This window comes from Oreochromis aureus, linkage group 7, assembly GCF_013358895.1.
Source record: "Oreochromis aureus strain Israel breed Guangdong linkage group 7, ZZ_aureus, whole genome shotgun sequence".
NCBI classification, from domain to species: Eukaryota; Metazoa; Chordata; class Actinopteri; order Cichliformes; family Cichlidae; genus Oreochromis; species Oreochromis aureus.
This window is the reverse complement of record NC_052948.1, coordinates 9,741,938-9,758,924: the sequence shown is the minus strand read 5'-3', so window position 1 is coordinate 9,758,924 and position 16,987 is coordinate 9,741,938. Positions and strand designations below refer to the sequence as shown.

The following is a 16,987-nucleotide window of genomic DNA, read 5'->3' as shown; positions in this document are numbered from 1 at the left end:
AGTGAGTTCACTGCATCCAAATGGCCTCTAAAGTTACCAGATCCCGATCCAATAGAGCACTAGATGTGGTGGAGTGGAAGATTCTCATCATGGACGTGCAACCAACAAATCTACACTAACTGTGTGATGTCATTGTGTTTTTTTTTAATATTCCGGGAGAAATCTGGCAGCTGCTTCTTGAGAGGTCTGAGCTGTAGATAAGTCATGTTCAAAAGGACACACCATTTTCCCTTGTTTTGAATCCTCATGTTGTGACTATCTGAATAGCGGTAATCTGTATCTCATTTGTCTGTGAAGAAGACCAAATTCTGGCAATGGATGAACAGTTCTGTAACACGGATATCCACAAGAAAAACTCTCAGAGGGATTGCAGGATTCTTTTCTTTGTTTTTTTTTAATGAACCCTAAAGCGCATGAAAGGTTTTTCCTTTTCAACCATGTATGTGTAAAAGAAAAGTGTCAAAAACTTATTGTTTGCCTTTCTTGATTTTGATCTTTTTTAAACTGGGCAAACATTGAATCAATAATTTTGAGGACTAATGTATACGCGACATTGCCATGCCTTTATTTTAAGTGCAGAGAAACATTTGCAATAGGAGACACTTGTTGATGTATAGCTCCACATCACATAAAATCATTAAAAACATATGCACATGGTACTTCCTACCAGTACTGGCCAACAAGAGATCCATTCTTAACATGATTTCAGTGTTAAAAAATGAAATGATGTGTTTTTCTAACAGCTGTTCAGCACTTTGGTCAGTTTTTGTTGTTTTGAAATGTTTATTATAAATAGGCTTCATAAAAAATGAAACAAATTACATAAATGGCGAATGTTCCACTTTTAGTGAATCAAATTTTGAATGAAGTAATCTCCTTAAAATTTACTGTATAATCAGGTCTCAAAGATCATGCAATGTAAACACCACATTCTACTTTATTCTACCTTTTGTTTATACAGTTTGAACTGCAAATAAAAAGAGGACGTGTGTTCTTTTAACTTTTGCCCATTGTGAAATTCACACTGTAAGACAAGTTGTCTAAGATGAGGCCAATAATGTGGCAGTGGATGGATGAACACACAGATGGATGGATGGATGGATGGATGGATGGATGGATGGATGGATGGATGGATGGATGGATGGATGGATGGATGGATGGATGGATGGATGGATGGATGGATGGATGGATGGATGGATGGATGGATGGATGGATGGAGCATGTTGTAACTATGGGAACAGAAGAAACCTTTTTTCTTAGATTGTGTATGTTTTAGTTTTAATCAACTTGCATTTCCAGTAGAGAGGTTCAGGCAGCTGCTTTTTTTCTCTTTGGACAGGAAGGCTTGAGCAATACCACAACATGTGGTTTTAATTGTGAATCGAACAACACTGTAGTCTGGATCAATGTGTGAGTACTCAAAACGTCAGTGATCAGAGCAGTGATATTACTGCACTGTCAAAGTATGTATGAAATGTACTCAGCTCTAGTTCTTCTTGTTGCGTTCCAGTGAAAATTTATGTATGTTTTTATACAAACTTATTAACTAAGACCTTAGTGTGTGTCTCTGTGGTTTGCAGCACGGGCTGATTGTAGGTGTAAGACTTTTAGACCTGTATATGAGAATGAATTATTTGTAGCAAAGTATCCCATAGCACAAGAAGATGCTACAAAATAATGTGACACATTTAGCATTCCTTTAGATTTTCCTTTAGAAATAGATTTGAGTAAACAATCAGATCACAAAGCAACTAGATTAATTAAAGTTTGAGTGTGTAATGATAAATACATTTGTACTCTACAGAAAACAGGACAAAACAGGACTAAAACTCAGTTGCAGTAACTTGACTGAAACTTTAACACTGCACACACTACACTACACATGTTTTATTTAACAAGCACAAAAAGATAAAGCCTCTTGATAATAGGCTGATGGGAAAGAGCATCAGTTACCGACAAACCCTAAAATCTTTTTGGGCATTGCATAACCTGTCACCACTTATAGTCTGCCTGAATTCACTCAAGTATTTTAATCCCTGAACTCCATTAATCCTTTACAATATGTCACTTCTAATTTTATTTGCAGTGCTGGAAGTAGTGTAAAACAGCACTTGGTGCTATACTTCCCAAACTTGTTATTCTCTTGAAGATCTTGCTCGCTTTGCCTCTGTTTCTGCAGAAATCTGTGATGTTTTGAAGTTATGCAACAAAATAAATGCTGATTCAGATCTTTTCAAACAAGTTTGATGGTCTTAGCATCCCTCAAACACTTGGGGGTAAAAACAGCCCATTGTTCTGAATGGCAGCACATGCAGGATCAATGAATTTGAATTCCCGTCATTCCTATGAGTCATCCAGGCGATTTCCTGCTGAGAGGAATTCCTGGTTTTCATCTAGCATCTGGAGAAGTAATTTGACACTGTGCTCAGACAGAGCTACTAGGACAGGTCAGTAGTTTGCTTTCCCTAACCTTAAATGTATATGCTACCTGCAGTATTACTACACGTGTACATGTGTAAAAGGTGGGCACTCACTTTCTCTGAAGACTGTGACTCATATTCTCCCATAAGTGATGCGATACAGAGGCATCATGAATTATTAATGAAGGCTTGCGGCGTCCCTCTGTCATAGCTCAGGAGGCAACTTCTTGTCCCACAGACGACAACACCCAACTGCGTCTGTTTTTTTTTTGGGGGGGGGGGTTTAATACAGTCACAAAAGCTCAAATATGCATCTTTGCTATTTGGAAATAATACATGCGCAAACTTTGGGCTAAATAAACAAAGATATATATACAAACACCTCCAGAAGAGGAAAATTTCTTTGAGTCATCCTTTTTAGGAGAATTTGTTTGCAATTGAGAAAAACCATAACCACTCTGAGTAACAAGATTGATATAAAGATAACAGTGCGAAAGACGCAGTTGTTTCCAAACTTGCAATTTATTTTGTTTCCTGTATACAGAGAGTTCACATACTGGCAGACAAAACTCATAATTTAAAAGCTTTAATTCACAACAGATGTTAGAGAAACTTTTTACTTACCAAGCAGAAACCTGCTCTGTAACTGTTACCACTTGGCAATTAGATAGTTCATCTCATTCCTTCTAGTCTTTCATGAATAATACGCTGTTCCCGTTGAAAAGGCAGGACAATGTCACACATTTGTTGTCTTTCCCAGAAATACGTCCCTTTCCCCCTTTTTTCCATCATTTTTCACTTTCTTTTACATATCTGTTTATTTGACCCCAAATTTGGCATTGATTTTAATCTCTTTATGAGACCTCATGAGCATAAGATGGTTTTACTGTAAGTTACCTTGAGAGAAAAGCACAATTACCATCATGCCCCTGTGTTTTTCCCTGTGGATCAAACACACAATGGTTCTTGGACTCTCTGACCCTTTTTCTTTTTTCATTTTTGTTTCAGAGAAACGAAACATACTCTGCATACCATCTCCGCTCCTTAACATCTGTTTCCAAAAATAACTCTTTTTAGGGGAAAGGGACCTTTAAAACATTTTTCCAAGAAGAGCACTGACTTTGAGAAACACGGACATAACTGTGTTTGAAGGTGACATCTAAAGTGCTGAGAAAAGGAGATGCTGATAATTAGGTTGCCGCCCACATGTACTCGTATATTTCACATTAAACAGAAACTTTTGTGGAAATCTGGCACCAAAAATAATGTAACTGTAAATTGTAATGTGATGGATGAAAGTGTAATTGCTAAAAGCTGCTACAGACCATCAGTCACACTAAATACATTCCAGCATAATTGCTACCTGGAATATTCTGCGATTGCCGCACTGCTTTAGTGGCTTTAAAGATTATAATGTTCACATAAACATGAACCAAGGTGCATTGAACAGCTTATTCAAGTTGCAGTGTTTGGTTTCATTTATTATTTTGGATCTTACTGCTTAATCACACAGTGATCTGGTTAGTAATTTCTGAAGTTATCAAACAAGTTCACAGTGAAAATCCACTCTGTTATCTCACTTTTCCATTTAAAACGTATGATTTTATTATTTTCAGGGTCACATTCTTGCTTATTGGTAAATTCAAAAGTGGAATTTCTCATATGATGCAATGTCATAAAATCACACTGTGTCAGTGCAGGATATGACATATGCAGTGAGTCAAGCAGTAAAAAGTTTCTTTGCACCATGGGCACTGCGATACCTTAAAGTCTGCATATATGTATCTACACGTTTGACAAAAAATGACGAATGTCTCCAAGAGGTAAGAAAGTAATAAAATTACTTCATTATTGCTCAAAGCAACTCATAGACTTATCTCTAAATGATGAATGTGTCATAGGAAAAGTGTCCGAAATGTATTGCGCATTCAACTTCTCCCTGTCTGATGCAGTACCACCAGCAGATTTGGGGGCATGATAAGGAGAGAGGTAACTGAGGGGGCGGATGAGGGGGGAATGGGGGGTCGGAGAGAGAGGTGAGTAAGAGATGAGTCAACAGCTCTGCAATATAAGATGTCCTGATGGAGCCTAACAGTGGCATACTCGCAGACACCAAACCGAGGTAAGGTCAACTCTCTGCTCCTCTTTGCACAGCTCAGTCACCTTAATCTCACAGGGGCTAACGTCTTTGTTTCTCTGTCTGTGTCAACTATCAGACTTGTGGTTTCTCTATTCATGAGTGCAGCTTTCTGACAATATTAATTTTAAAATGTGTAGTGAAGGATGTCAGCGACGAAAGTTTTTATAGAGAAATTCTTGCTTATTAGTTACATGTGTTTTAACTGAAGTTAAAGTTTAAAGGGTGTAAAGGAAACTTGTACTTTCTTTTACTGTTCTCAGAGAATTTTGGTAACATTTTGGAAAACTGGAGAGACTAATTGTAGGAGCCAAAATCAGTGATCTTTGTACCTGTTATACAGCCAGAAATTCACAGGTGTCTCTATCACAAATATTTGCACCAAACAGGTTGAGTAAATTACTGGCAGGAAGCATGTGTCCAAACATCTGTAATGCGATTAGATATAGATATGAACTCATCCAGCTTTTTTAGTGAGATGTTATAGTGAAATTGAAAGAAAGAAAAAGATCCTCTATATCTAATCATTTAATTCTCCATTCCTCTCCCAGGAACACCATCTTCTTTCTTTGTTCTTTACAACAGTGGAAATACACAACACTATGGACTACGGTCTGGTGCTCCTGTTTTCTCTGTTTCAAGCTTTAAGCATGGGCACAGCAGCTCCTTTGCCAGTGGAAGTAGTGACGATGAAATCAAAAGTGAAGTGGATGGCTGAACAGCTGGTGGTTAGGCTGGACAAAGACGTACAGGTAGCTTTCATAGTTCTGTGTGCAAAGACAGAATTTTCAGTGTTTGAAAGAGTCGATGTGTTATTAACCCTAATGTGTTCGCCTCCCAATTAAAGGTCCCAGTTAACTGGACTCTCAACCCACCTGCTGATGATTTGGATGGAACTTCCTCCATAGAGACGGTCTTGAACGGTTACAACAGCCTGATCCCGGACACCTTTAAAGGGGTCTCCCAGATCAAGTACGACATCTCTTCACTGACAGGCTACATTCATCTGTGGAGGCAGGGGCACTGCAGCGAACAGCGACCAAAGCCTGAAGTACCAGGGCCACTGCAAGGGCTACAGAGCCACAAAGAATTCATTCAAACCGTGGGCATCGAGGCTCTCATGAGAGTGAAGGAGTTTCTAAATCTGCTGCTGAAGAACCTGGATCAGCTGGAGACTTGCTGAAGGATGTACATCAGGACCAGTATTTCCAAGCTATTGCCCTGATTGTTGGACAACATTTGTAAAGTCTCCATCAGCGATGCCTGACTTAACATTCTGAGTTGTCCACGTTGAAAACTTGATCATGTTTTGAACTGAAATTATTATTGAACAGGCACTTATTTATATACACTGTGTATTTATTTATATATGGTACTTAGAAGATATGTATTTTGTAAAATAATGTTTTTTTACCACAGCAGCACAAATGTTTCAGGAGAAATTTTAAATGACACAAAAGTAAATCAGCTGTTTACAAGGTTTGTACTATGACACTGCTGTTGTGTCAACAAAGAGCTCTGAGTGAAGAATGTGTTTCCCATTAAGCCAGTCATCAAGCTGACTCAGCAGTGTAGCATTAAAACTAGAGGATATGTCATGATGAACGGCGATGTCATCTTTGGAAATTCCTGACAACCATCCTGAAACTTGCCAAGAAAGCCACATGATGTTTGCATGAGAGCTGGAAGAATTAGGGAGGATAAACTTTACTTCAGTGCAATATCACATCTTCCAAAAATGTCTATTTATATCCACGGATGACACGTTATTTTGCTGTGCAACTGGTACTATTTTTGTTGCAATAAAATATCAATACATTTTTTAACAAACTGATTTTTGGTGTTGTGTGAAGTTCTCTCACTTTTGTCTAGTGATTTAAGATGAAATCAGAATAATCAGAATGAAGTGAAAAAGGCACGTAGAGCAGGTTAATGTATAATTTCATTGTGGGTGTTCATCGCTTGCTACACTTGTACAGTCAGGGGACATGAGTGGGAAGTGTTTTCCCAGAGCTATCGGCTTATGATTAACTGCTGATAAAAACTAACATGAGAAAAGCGAGTGTAAGGAAAACTATCGTAAGACATTAATAAATCTTTAAACACGACAAATGTGAGTCGCAACAAAATACAACGCTTTATTTTCTCCTTAAAATCCATGTACATGTACAAAACTGTATCCTTACATAGTTAGGTTTATTTCGCTGGTTAAAAGAGTAAACAAACAGAATGAATGAGGTTCAGCATGTGGGCATCAAGCTGTACAGGTTACTTTCAGTTTGACACAAAACCAATTTCTAGGAAAATCTGTTGTACTCTCAAACGTCAGACAGAATGCCAAATATAGAGTTCCTGTTTTTTCGGAACTTAACCTGACACACACACACACACAGACACAGACACACACACACACACACACACACACACACACACACACACACACACACACACACACACACACACACACACACACACACACACACACACACACACACACACACAGTTAACTATTGAACCATTTACTTCTTTTGATGCTGGTGTCACTGTTGCCCATCAGTTTCTTCTTGTACTGCTCCACCAGGCTCTCAAAGCGGTCTCCATGCTTTTGCTTGAACTGCTTCTTATCCATTTTAACCTTCTGAAAAGACACAAAACAAAATGTCATGTGGTGTTGCAGGACAATAAAACAAGCAACTTATTATTCTATAAACAAAACAAAACAGTTTAGGAGTACTGCTGACAGACCGTATGGGTAATGTGACTGCAGTGTACTAACTAACACTTACTAACACTAATATAGTATGACTACTCCAAGTCAGGGATGTCAAACATAACACCCGGGGATGTAATCAGCCAAGCAAAGACTCCAATCTGCCCCACTAGACGTCTTTAGAAAATGTGAAGGAGGACATACATTTTGGATCTTTAACTGTAATATTATCCTACTGATTAAGACCTCCACCACAGCCATTCATATACACCAAAGAAAATTTGTTTGTTTTTTTCAATTATGTACAACAGAAATTTATTTTACACATACACTGTACGAATGAACAGAATCTTTATGCTTTATAATTACAGAAAACTCTGGGTATTCAGCTGTCAAGACCTTTTCTGTAATTTTCCAAAATAATATTAGATAAAAATAAATATAAAAATACTGCAATGCAAGCTGTTATCAGACTGTACTGACAAAAATAATTACATGAAACAGTAAGCTTCTATCAACATTAACAAACACAAAGATGAAGGTAGAGGAAAAGTTTGATTTCTTGCAAATACCGATCGTTAACACTTTGTCACCTAAATTATTTTAAATTTTGATGTTTTAATCTTTCTTCTAACTGACAGTGATATTAGCTCCCTGACATTCAGAGAGAGAGACAGAATATCAACCAAATATCCACCAAAAAAAGACAATGAATCAAGTATTAGATCTCCAAGCAAAACATGAATTAGTACTTGGTGGAGAAACCCTTGTTCGTAAGGAAAGCCACAAGACATTTCTTGTTGGTTTCCAAGTTTATACACATTTTAGGAGGCATCTTAGCCCACTCCTCTTTACAGAAACTCTCTAAACCCTTCAGATTTCCTGGCTGCCGCTTGCCAAATCAAAACTTAAATTCCCTCCACACATTTTCTATTAGACTGACATCTGGCCACAGCACTCGCTCCCAAGACTTCTCTGAATCATTTTATATCACTGAAAAACTTCAGATGAGCCTGTACATGAGCCTTCCTGAGCAAGGGAATGTTGTGTGCACTGCAAGATTTCTAGGCATTATGTGCGTTACCAGTTGCTTTGTACACATAGTTGAGATGAGGAGATTGTAATTGACTGACTGGTTGTAATCTGGCTGGGTTAATGCGAGTTGCACTCAATGACATGCAAAGTAATTTATAACATTTATGCAGTGCGTTTCAGTTTTATTGCAATTTTTGTGCAATATCTCTAAAATTAGAAACATCCTATCTCCGAGTGAAATGAAAAATGTGGCAGGAATACTGTAATTCATTATCAGAATGTCCTAAAAATTTCCCAGATAAGCCTTCAGCCGATCCATGCTGCATTCGGACAGGGACGAGAAAAAGAGAACATACTTCTCCCATACTGGCTTCTCTTCATTGGCTCCCTGTTAAATTCACTGAATCAATCACATTTAAAGTCCTTCTTCTCACATACAAGGTCTTGAATAATAAGGACCTTATAGTGCCGCACCATCTCAATAGGGCACTTTGCTTACTGGAGGTTCCAAGAGTATTTAAAAGTAAAATGGGAAGCAGCTCCCAGTTTGGATTCAGGAGACAGACAAGCTCTCTACTCTTAAATTAGGCTTAAAACTTTCCTTTTTGATAAAGCATATAGTTAAGGCAGGATCAGATGACACTGAATCCTCCCTTAGTTACAGTGCAACAAGCCAAGGCTGTTCGGGTGCTTCCCACGATGCACTGAGCATCGCAACTTCATACACCTCTTTCCACTCTCCATTAGCCCTTTTCCACTAGTACCTACTCCACTCTGTTCAACTCAGTTTTTATGGCAGCAGTACCTGGTACCAGGTACTTTTTTGGTACCTGCTCAGCCTGTGTTCAAAGCTGAGTCCATCTGAAAATTTGACCTCAACAGACCGCATGCCACCGATTGGCCAGTCAATGGCATCACTTGATGACTAATTAGAGTGACTCCTTCACAAAAATCAAAACTGTAATTTTTCAAATACAGTAACCAGAGAAAGAGCTACACAAAACCAACACCATTAGCCCGAGTCTGACAAAAGGGGCATAGACGGAGCAGCAGGTATATCATCACATCTTGTTTGTGTCATTTGTGTCGTATACACGTGACGTCATGTGGCTTTCAGACACATTGCTATAACGTCCCCACTGTCCTTAAAATGTAAAATGTCTTATTTTTTCTTTTTTTGTCAAGACAGTTAACAAACTTTCCCCTCACATCAGCTCTACTAAATACACTGCAAGAAACACCTTTTGAGTTAAGCGTCTTCTCAACTACCTTCAATTTTCTTCAGGTTTAAGAACTTTTTTTAAGTGTAAAAAGTGCTGTAAAATGGCCTAAATACCTACAGCTTTGGAGTTTTAAAATTAAGAATAACTACAATCCGTAGGTGTTCTTTACTCTACGATGTTTTGTGACCATTACTCAAGATTACAAATAAGCACATGTAACACCAAATTTGCAAACCTGGTTTCTGGGCTGTGTGGGCTTCTCAATCTGTCGCTTTGGTCGCTCCTTCCTGGTCGATCCAGGCTTGGCTTTCTTAGGCGGGGGGGCTTTCTGCTGCTTTCTCTTGTCACGTGATCTGCAAAGGATGAAAGTTCCCATTATGGAGTGACAGTCAGTATGTCCGTCTAGTTTTTAATTTGTGAAATTGGGCACATACACCTAAAATATTTGTGTTATAGTGTTTGTTTTCAATATCTATATGCAGAAGTACAAAGTGACCGGTGAGGAAAAGACAGGCAACTACTTAAAGTAGTAAAAACAACACCTGATCTTTGGTCCCTGATGGGAAGGCAAAGGCAGCACTTTCTTTCGTTTCTTCCCATTCTGCAAATCTACGTGTTCAACCTCAGGTGTGGTCTGGAAGCCTGAAAAGTGTAGGTCTTGTTTCTGGCCTTCAGGAATACCTGATAAATATAGAAAAATGCACAGATGGGACATTTAAAGAATAAAATAAAAAGTAAACTTGACAGTATTAAATATAAGAAAGCACATTTATGTATCAGAGCAGCCGTTTTCAATCACGCACCAAAAGCTGTGATACTCGTGACATGCCCCTCTAATAAACCATCATAACCAATTATCAAATTATACTAAATGATAACAAAAATCATCTTTTCTTACTTTTTTCCTCTGCCGTTTTCTTCAGTGAGGATTGTGCTTTATTCCCACCTTTCCCTGGTCCTTTTCCATCTCCAGCTGTTTGGGACCTGGGTTTCACTCCTCCTTTGTTGGCCTGATTTTTTAAAAACTCCTGCAAAAATAAACACATGCTTACTTCCTATTAAAAAGATCTGTTCTTGTTTTTAAAATCCAAAGATACTTTAAGCTGCAACTAACACAGAGATCAGTACAAACGTACCTTGCTTTTCTGTTGACGCATTTCTTTTATTTTGAGTTTTCTTAAATCCTCCAGGGAGAACTCAACAATAGGTCTCTGCAAAATGACACAAAATACACTTATGCCTGACTAATCCAAGACTGCTTATGGGCCAGGAAAAGAAATAAGAAAACAGAATTTGGTGCATAAAACCAAAAAAATTAACCACAATGCAAAGCGGAAAAGAGGCTAAAATAGTGCCGCTTCTCAAAAACTCTGCCACTGATTTCTGCACTTCTGTACCTTTTGTGAGCCAAAGATGTTAGGGTTGTTGTTAAGGTAGCGAAGCGTGGCGAGAGCATGTTCATGATCCTGGAACTGAACAAAGCCATAGCCTAACGATTGTCCCATCACTTGACCCTTCTCGGGCTTCTTGTCGTAGATGACTCGGCACTAAAAAGGGAAACAGTTGGTTTCACACACAAACAGCGTGAGAAAAAAAATTACCACAACACCCCCTGCTGGGCACAGAACATTTTTTTCCTCACAAAACTGTGACAAAATAACAATCTACGTCAAGCCCAATGGTGTAGTCTCACCTCTGTGATGCGAACTCCCTTTACTCCTTTCACAGCTTGAAGGCAGAGTGATTTGAGTTTTTTGCTGTCCACTGACTTCGGCAGGTTGTGCACACACAGGCGAGTCTTTGACACAAACACATTTATGTCCCGAAGCTTGGCCCTCTTTATTTCTTCAAACTAAGAAAGAAAAAAAGGCAACAGCAAATAATGACTCAAAATGGAAGCAATTAGAAAGAGCAAGTGAAAGATTGATTATTATACAACAGAAATCATCCTGCGAGTGGAACTGTTTATGAAAAATGTACTTACTCTGGTTCTTTTGACCATGTCTGTCTCAGGTACACCCTCAGCAGCTTTGGTTCCTGGACGAATCACTGAAAGTTGAGGTGAAAGACAATAACATTCAAAAGCAATTTAGCTACATGGAGCCAGTGCAAATTCCTTTCATGCCCTCTAAAGCCTCCTTTGAGCTGTCCCACAGGAAAGATAACAAGCTAAAGAAAACACTGTGATGATGTCTTTCGCTGTAGCTTCAAAACAATAGTTCGACAACACAGTTCGTCAACCAAGGATATCCATCTATCCATTCTCTTTTTGCTTATCCAGGGGTGGAGCCTCCCAGCTACCATAAGGCGAGAGGCGGGGTGCATGGTACAGGTCGCCACACCTCTTGTTTTTTTGTAACTTTGTGTGCTGCACCACAACTGTCGCAGCTGGGTTGAAGACATGACTGTATAATTGTGCCAATTTTTACCTCCACTTTAATGATCCTGCACACAAGCTCAGAGACATACTGACACACAGAGGGAGATGCTGCAACTGTTTGAAAACTTCAGAGTTTGTGGAAAGAACCCTTGACAAAGTCTTGGCTTCCTGTTTTGACTTATAACTGAGTGGCGACACCCATCGTTTAGGAGAACACTGCAGCGGCTTTTTGCACCTTAACTGCAGGTATAAATGACTGCATCTAAGTGATGACAGCACGGCAGTAAGCAAACCGAACACTGCGAAGGGTTTATGGGCACTTTAACACAGCAAGACAGACGACCATTCATACTCAATCACCAGTTAACCTCACCACCTTTTAGTGCATGTCTTTGGCCCCGGCCAGAGACTGATTTTGAATCCAGGTCCGTCTTGCTGTGAGACAACAGTGCTAACCACCGACCAAAATTCAAACCTGCTGCTAAAACCTACACTTTAGGTGCATCAGAAATGTGGTTTCAGTGATTTTTAAATGAGGCATGGTTGTTAGAGCCAGATGGGCTAGTCTGTATGTTTCAGAAACTGCTGCTCTAGCACCTTTGGGATGTGGCGGAACAGGAGATTCCCATCATGGATGTGAAACTGACAAATCTGCATAACGGCGTGATGCTATCATGTCAATATGAAACAAAATCTCTGAGAAATGTTTCCAGCACTTTGTTGAATCTGTGCCATGAAGAATTAAAGCAGTTCCGAAGGCAAAAGGTGGTCTGACCTGGTACTAGCAAGGTGTAACTAATGAAGTGGCCACATAACATATATATATATATTCACCAACCAACAGGAATTGTGTCTTTGAGTTTTCATGCATAAGATGATGGAAGTGAAGTCACAGACTTCAATAATGTTCAAAATTAAAGGATTGCTTACTGAAGCTGCACATAAGATAAATGTTTACTCACATCCCTCTCTGGCCAGGTACAGGTTCCTCGTGCCCGTTTCGACCTTCTTTTTATCGACCTTCAGCTTCACGGCATCTTCTCTGCTCACTGCTGCAACAATCATCAGCTTTCTGCCATGTATACGGATACCACTATCCTGCATCAAACATAAAAATGTTTGCAAGGCTTGTCTACAACAAGGGTTATTACACAAAAAAGAGAGTCAAGTGATGCTATAAAAGGGTGAATACACGAGACAATTTGTAATAATAGTGTTCAAACATCAGTTGGACAAGTGACAGATTAGTAAAAATATTTTGCTTCAAGTTAATAACATTTAAATTAGCCTCCATGTAGCTTGACAAAAAATAATTAGAAAAATTATTTATTAGTAGTTATTATCAGTTAATATATTGAATAAAAATACATAGATATACACTGACCACTCAGAGCTATCAATGTGTTGTTTAAATTCTGCCCATGCTGTTTCCACATTCCAATTTAAAACATCAACATTAAAATGCCAAATCCCCAAGAAGTGGGTCCATCTAAACAGCGTGTGATTGCACAATAATTCAAATATCATGTACATTACACTTGATTACATATTACCTCTGCCTCATCCTGTGCTGCAGCTATGCATTTATCTGCAGCCTCTTTAGTCTTAAACTGAGCAAAGGCACAACCTGCCAACAATAACACAGAAGAGTAAGTGAACTGGTTCTCTCCAAACAACTAATAGACACAAGTGTCTTTCTTAAGGACTTTCAAGGACTGTCAACCGACCTTTTGAATGTTCTGTATCTGGGTGGAGAACAATCTTTATGTAGTTAAGTTCTCCAAACTGAAGGAGAACTTCCTCTAAGTCTTCTTCCTCCGTGTCAAATGACAGGTTCCTAAATCAGTTTAGATGTAGGTGTTAAGAAAAAAGAAACAGGTCTCAAAGAGAGTTTGAGGATGTAAGAATAACAAGAAAACAAATGAGCCACAGTAAAATAAACCAAAGCTGGCTCAGGACCGAGTAGGAGGAATAATCACTGACCTGATGAAAACCGTTCTGCCCTCTTTCACATCTGAAGGAAGCTGTTTTTTCGAGGTCTTTTTCTGAGCTACGGATAACAGCCAAATACAGAATGTATGAAAACAACTTTAAAGGAAAGGAAATATTAAATATGTTATATTAAATATTTATTTATACTATCCATACCTAATTTATCTTCTTCATCCTCTTCATCATCCTCTTCATCCATACTGCCATCATCATGATCTGAATCAAGGCTATCTCCATCATCATCATCATCATCATCATCCTCCTCCTCCTCCTCCTCCTCTTCCCTATCATCATCATCCTCCTGTTCCTCCTCATCTTTTTCATCATCAGAATCACTCACTTCACTGCTTTGTTCACTCCCATCTTCACCACCTGATTCAAATTCCTCCGTATGCTTCACAGCTGATTTTGAACTGACACTGTGGACAGATGTGGAGCAAAAATAACCAGTGTAGTCAATCACCTTTTAACACTCATGGCAATATAAACAGAGGAATGCATGTTTGAGGTTCATACCTTTTCTTCTCAGGTGGAGCTTTCTTCTTTTTTTCATCCTCATTGTCAGTGTCGCTGTCAGTGTTAGCATTTGCTTCTTCTGGATTTGTACTGGCTATGAAGCAAAAAAAAAAAAAAATTGTTAATGACAACAAGCTTTATATCTTGTGGAACTGGAGCACACAAAGTATTTTTGTCATTTAACTACCTGAATTTGAGGACTGCTGTGTAGTAACAAACTTGTCCTTTGGTACAGCCCAGTCAATTGCTACTGGTCGGCCTGGAGATTAAATGCCAACATTTGAAAAAAAGGAAATGTCACAGTAACAAGTCATAATGAGCTTTTTTTAAGCACACAACTCAGCGGTCTCACTCACTGACCTTTTATCTCCTTCAGGTTCATAGCATTAAGCGCTTTTGACGCCTCCGGCACCTTTTTAAAAAGGACAAATGCAAATCCACGCATCTTTCCGTCTATGAAAAAGCATAAAAATCAACCTCATAACATATCAATCCACCCCAAAGTCTGGCAATACTTCAACATGCTCACTTATGTATACTGTGTTAAGAAACATATGTATTTACCAGGTTTGAGGGGGATTTTGACCTCAACAACTGTCCCGAACTTTGCAAATACTTCTTTCAAATGATCCTCTGTGCACTGTAACACACGGTGTGTATTAGCAAAGGTTTGTGTCAGTGTGCGCTGAGCTGTTACATTTAGTAATCATGAAACATACTGTACCTTAAAGCTGAGATTCCTTATAATGAGTCTTGCTTTCAGTAGCTTTTTCTTGGAGCCTTTCTGCTGATTCTCCTTTGGAGCAGTGCCTGCCTCTGTAGGTGCTAAATGAAATAAGTGCAAGGTTACCATGGAGACACAGACTCTCCTGATTGCCAGTTTTGGAACATGTCTTCATACGAACCTTTCTTGTTTTTGTCTTTGATTTTACTCTTGGCCACTGTCAGGGACAGCTTCTGCCCGTCGTATTCTTTAATTTCTTTTAAGGCTCGTTGTGCATCTTCCTCCATGGAATATGTGACAAAACCAAACCCCCGACATTTTTCAGTCTCTGGTTAAAAAATAAATAGAGACCACAGATATCTGTTATGTACATAAATATGTTTATGTTTGCAGGTTTAATTTAATTCTACTTTCGTACGACTTTTTCAATTACTATTCTGTATGGTTCTTTCGAATAAACGACAGTACCTTTATCTCTGACCACGAAGCATTTCTTTACCGGACCAATTTCTGAGAATATTTCTTCGAGTCGCTCATTAGAAGCTGAATCTGGTAGAGAACCAACAAATATGGTGTGCGCCGCCATGGCTAACTGCTAACTTTACGGCGTGTGCACCAACTCAAAAAGTGAAATGCAGTTTAATACCAATCCACCACAGGAAGCTAATGTCTAATTTCTCGATAACACGCTTATCAGTGGCATGAATACACGCCACAGAACTGTTTAGCTTGGACGTCGTTAGCCACGGGATTAAGTCGCATGTTTACTTGTGGAAGTAGCCATCTTTGAAAAAGAACGGAAGTGTATTCGTTAGCTATTCGCATTCACGTGCGCCACCTATCGTCCTGGAGGTTTCAATGTAGGAATAATATGTAAATTTAAATAAGCTGGTATAAAAGTAAAATTCAGCTTCTTTTTGTGAAGTACCGTTTCTGTCTGATGTTTGTTTTCACCATTACTGAGTTTCCTGCATATGCTTACTATTTACTTTAACTTCCCACAATAGCTGTTTTATTGAGGTGGTGCTTCCTGCAGAAAGCCCAAAGGGAGCGTATGATGATCCCTTAATTAATTACTTCAAGAAACAAGAAGCTATTGCGGTTACCAACCATGACAGCACAAATCCAAAACAACTGATTAAGTGATATGTTGTTGATTTTCTGTATTCCCCGTTAACCACAAGAGGCCCTTCAATAGTTTACCTATATTCTTCTGTAAATTTCAGTATTGTTTTGTTTTTATGTGATGCTTATATTACACTGGATTAATCATTTCTAGGGTCTTGTGCTGATAGTAAAGCATAACTGTAATGATAATACTGGGAGTGAGCTACATGGCTTCTGCCACCAGGTGGTGTCTTCAGTAGCTCAAATCACTTTCTAAGTACAAACTAAAAATTTACAGTAACGAAAACATAGTTTTAAGGCATTGGGCCACCTCAGTTCTCAAAGCCTGTAACTCTGCTAAAAGGATTGAATACCATTCTTCCAAAAGATATTCCTTTCTTTAGTGTCACAGTTTTAAAATCACCTTGGGCTATGACATCGTTGGAGAAGTAAGATAAGATAACCTTTATTAGTCCCACACATGGGAAATTTGTTTTGTCACAGCAAGAAGTGGACAGTGCAAAAGTTATGAAGCAAAAGTACAGTACCTACCTTACAGAAACGGATTGCATCAACCCATATCTGGAGAAAACATCACAATGACCCAATGTGCTAATTGCATTGGTCAAAGGTTCATTTCTTTACCTGCTTATCACCTGTCTCAATAGTAGAATAGCTTAAAGCCTAAATGCGGTCATCAGTTCTGAGGTTAGGTGGTTAAATGTTAAGCATAATTACCTCCT

At 38.8% G+C, this 16,987-nt stretch overlaps 2 protein-coding genes across 2 annotated transcripts; one reads left to right on the top strand and one right to left on the bottom strand.

Annotated features, from left to right (window-relative positions):
* Nucleotides 1–5,113: 5,113 nt before the first annotated feature.
* Nucleotides 5,114–6,375, top strand: LOC116318338 (leptin-like). The gene is made up of 2 exons (XM_031737324.2): nt 5,114–5,309; nt 5,405–6,375. Exons 1-2 carry the CDS (start codon nt 5,160–5,162, stop codon nt 5,738–5,740), a joined length of 486 nt encoding a protein of 161 aa, XP_031593184.1. The 5' UTR covers nt 5,114–5,159; the 3' UTR covers nt 5,741–6,375.
* Nucleotides 6,376–6,671: 296 nt separating this feature from the next.
* rbm28 (RNA binding motif protein 28) lies at nt 6,672–15,933 on the bottom strand. Its single transcript, XM_031737289.2, has 20 exons — nt 15,606–15,933; nt 15,319–15,465; nt 15,138–15,238; nt 14,978–15,053; nt 14,774–14,866; nt 14,601–14,672; nt 14,414–14,507; nt 14,054–14,316; nt 13,889–13,955; nt 13,633–13,742; nt 13,459–13,532; nt 12,868–13,003; nt 11,510–11,574; nt 11,219–11,377; nt 10,923–11,072; nt 10,662–10,736; nt 10,424–10,553; nt 10,068–10,206; nt 9,761–9,878; nt 6,672–7,195 (listed from the first exon to the last, which is right to left on the bottom strand). The coding sequence occupies exons 1-20, from the start codon at nt 15,721–15,723 to the stop codon at nt 7,061–7,063; spliced, it is 2,322 nt and encodes a 773-aa protein (XP_031593149.1). The 5' UTR covers nt 15,724–15,933; the 3' UTR covers nt 6,672–7,060.
* Nucleotides 15,934–16,987: the final 1,054 nt, after the last annotated feature.

Coding starts and splice junctions, on each gene's coding strand:
- LOC116318338 (XM_031737324.2), top strand. CDS start 5,160: ATGGACTACGGTCTGGTGCTCCTGTTTTCTCTGTTTCAAGCTTTAAGC. Junction 5,310..5,404: donor GGCTGGACAAAGACGTACAG/GTAGCTTTCATA, acceptor TCCCAATTAAAG/GTCCCAGTTAACTGGACTCT.
- rbm28 (XM_031737289.2), bottom strand. CDS start 15,723: ATGGCGGCGCACACCATATTTGTTGGTTCTCTACCAGATTCAGCTTCT. Junction 14,508..14,600: donor ACAGCAGTCCTCAAATTCAG/GTAGTTAAATGA, acceptor TTTGCTTCATAG/CCAGTACAAATCCAGAAGAA. Junction 11,575..12,867: donor GTACCTGGCCAGAGAGGGAT/GTGAGTAAACAT, acceptor CTCAACTTTCAG/TGATTCGTCCAGGAACCAAA.